The 2,462-nt window shown below is 27.5% G+C and overlaps 1 protein-coding gene across 1 annotated transcript; it reads left to right on the forward strand.

The window, feature by feature from the left end:
• The first annotated feature begins 1,193 nt into the window (after positions 1-1,193).
• Positions 1,194-2,069, forward strand: LOC107001614 (probable protein phosphatase 2C 55). Its single transcript, XM_015199589.1, has one exon. It carries the CDS (start codon positions 1,194-1,196, stop codon positions 2,067-2,069), a length of 876 nt encoding a protein of 291 aa, XP_015055075.1.
• The last annotated feature ends 393 nt before the right edge of the window (positions 2,070-2,462 follow it).

The raw sequence follows: 2,462 nt of genomic DNA on the forward strand, positions 1-2,462 counted from the left end.
GTGACAACCAGGTTTTGGGTTATAAATTAGCTTATTGAAAAAATTTTCCGCATATTATTGTAATTGTTGAGTTTTAAGCTGACTTGTCTTGGTAGGATAAGACGAGTGTCATCACGTCCAATTTTGGGTCGTGACAGGTATAGATGTCATTTGCCATTTTAAAAGGTATATGATAATGTATTATGCCTTTTTCTGAATTGAGAACTCAATTCATGTTATTATAAAGTAATTTGTAATTATTATAGAAGCACAAACATTAAGTTGAAATTTTATTCACACATGTGATTACTTGTTCAATTTTATATAAAGTTAAGTGTTTACTTGTATACACTTTTAAATAAAGGGCATAAATGTCATCTAAAATTAAATTAAAGGGCATATTTACTTTGAAACACGTGAACTTGTTTCTTTAATATCTCTAATTAATTAATTTTGTTTACCACGTAAGATTTACATAAAGTAAAAAAAAGTGATTTTAAAATTTTAAATGTTAGCGATTTTTTATATAGTTCAAATAAGGAAAAATTATAGATGCAAAATTTTATTCTAACAAATAAACGCATTCAATCCTATGTAAATGAACTATATAAAAAAATCGATTCTTTTATAATTGGTTAAAAGAAATCTTTTTCTATGACAATTTTAATGAGAAGCTTTTACTAAATCATTAGGTATCCAAATTGAAAGAAATTTAGAAAGCAAACAACAATATATACTTGGAATAAAGAGAGTAATATATACTATTTAAAAAACTATCTAAAATATATATTATTATAAAAAATAATTTAAAATATCAAAAATCATAAAAAAAAAAATTAATCGTCTTTCCAAAAATCATTGTATCTAATTTTGTTATAAATTCTTAGTTGGAAAATTTATTTCTCCGTTGATAAGAAAAGTTTCCAAAAAAGTTTTAAATTAAAATCTCACTTTTTTTTTTAACTACCTAACTACGTAAGAACCTTCTAGATAATTTCCATAAAACTTTGTCTAAAGTAAAGATTAATTACTATATGCTATTTTCTAAAATTTTCATATATTAAAAAGTTACCAAAATTTGTTATTTCATAACCTTTTCTACATAGAATAGAATAACGTATGTGTATATACATATTAGTTGTTATATATATATAACCCTAGCTATTTCCATTACATAATTTTTACTTCCCAAAGTTTTTCAATCAACATTAACAATGGCTGCATGTATTTCATCATTAGGCCATGATCAATGTTCTTCCATCGATAAACTTTTCAACTTGCCATGCTACAAGAGATATCTCGACTTCTCTTCTCATGAAAATAATATTTCGGAATTTATTAGTAACAAATTACCATGCCTAAAAATGGTTTTTGGATCTTTATACTTACCTAAAGACGATCCAAATAAGCCTTTAGGTGAAGATGCACACTTCATACATGAATTATACCAAACTATTGGTGTTGCTGATGGTGTTGGTGGTTGGGCGAGACAGGGGATTGACTCTGGAATATACGCGAGAGAGCTTATGAAGAATTCGCTTATCGCTACATATGATGAATCAATGAAAGGTCATGTGAACCCTAAAAGGGTTCTTGATCAAGCTTACAAAAACACAAATTCAAAAGGATCGTCTACGGCTTGTATTATAACTCTTAACTCCGTCAAAAATACTATACTTGCTACTAACGTTGGTGATAGTGGATTTTTACTAATCAGAAAGGGAAAAATCATATACAAGTCACCAGTACAACAACGAGGATTTGGATGTCCGTATCAATTGGGAAACTATAATTCAGATAATCCGAGCGTTGCTCAGGAGATGGAACTAAACGTTGAGAAAGATGATATTTTGATGGTTGGGACGGATGGGATGCTCGATAATATATTTGAAAGTCAGATAGAGGAAATTGTCGAAAGAGCGATAGAACAGAATTTAAAGGCAGAGGAATTGGCTAGTCAAATTGGGAACATTGCTTTGTATAATTCATTTGATAGATTTGCAGATACACCATTTGCTAGAGCATCTAAGGGCCAACATAAAGGAGGAAAAATTGATGATATTACTGTTATAGTTGCTTATATACAATAAATAGTAATTAAATTTGTTTTAGTTACATTTATTATGAAACACAAGATGTAATATGCAAACTTTATTATGTGATGTGAATGTTATATTTAAGACAATGATTTTGTAAAATTTAATTTTTTTAGGTGATTAATCATAAAAAAAAACCTTAAAACCCTCCGTTTATGAGATGGAATCGTCTAAAATTATATAAGAAAACAATAACGTATTCTCTCGATATATATCAATGTAACACTTTTTTCAAGAATTGTCATATGATTGATTGCAAGTTGCAACTAAAAATTATACTTGTCCCAAATAATCGAAAAATTGATGATATTACTGTTATAGTGGCTTATATACAATAAATAATAATTAAATTTTGATGTAGTAAAAAAATTAGAATGTTTTAGTTAC

Source organism: Solanum pennellii, chromosome 10, assembly GCF_001406875.1.
Source record: "Solanum pennellii chromosome 10, SPENNV200".
In the NCBI taxonomy this organism is placed as follows: Eukaryota; Viridiplantae; Streptophyta; class Magnoliopsida; order Solanales; family Solanaceae; genus Solanum; species Solanum pennellii.

Excerpts from the sequence above, each read along its gene's own strand:
- LOC107001614 (XM_015199589.1), top strand. The coding sequence starts at position 1,194 with ATGGCTGCATGTATTTCATCATTAGGCCATGATCAATGTTCTTCCATC.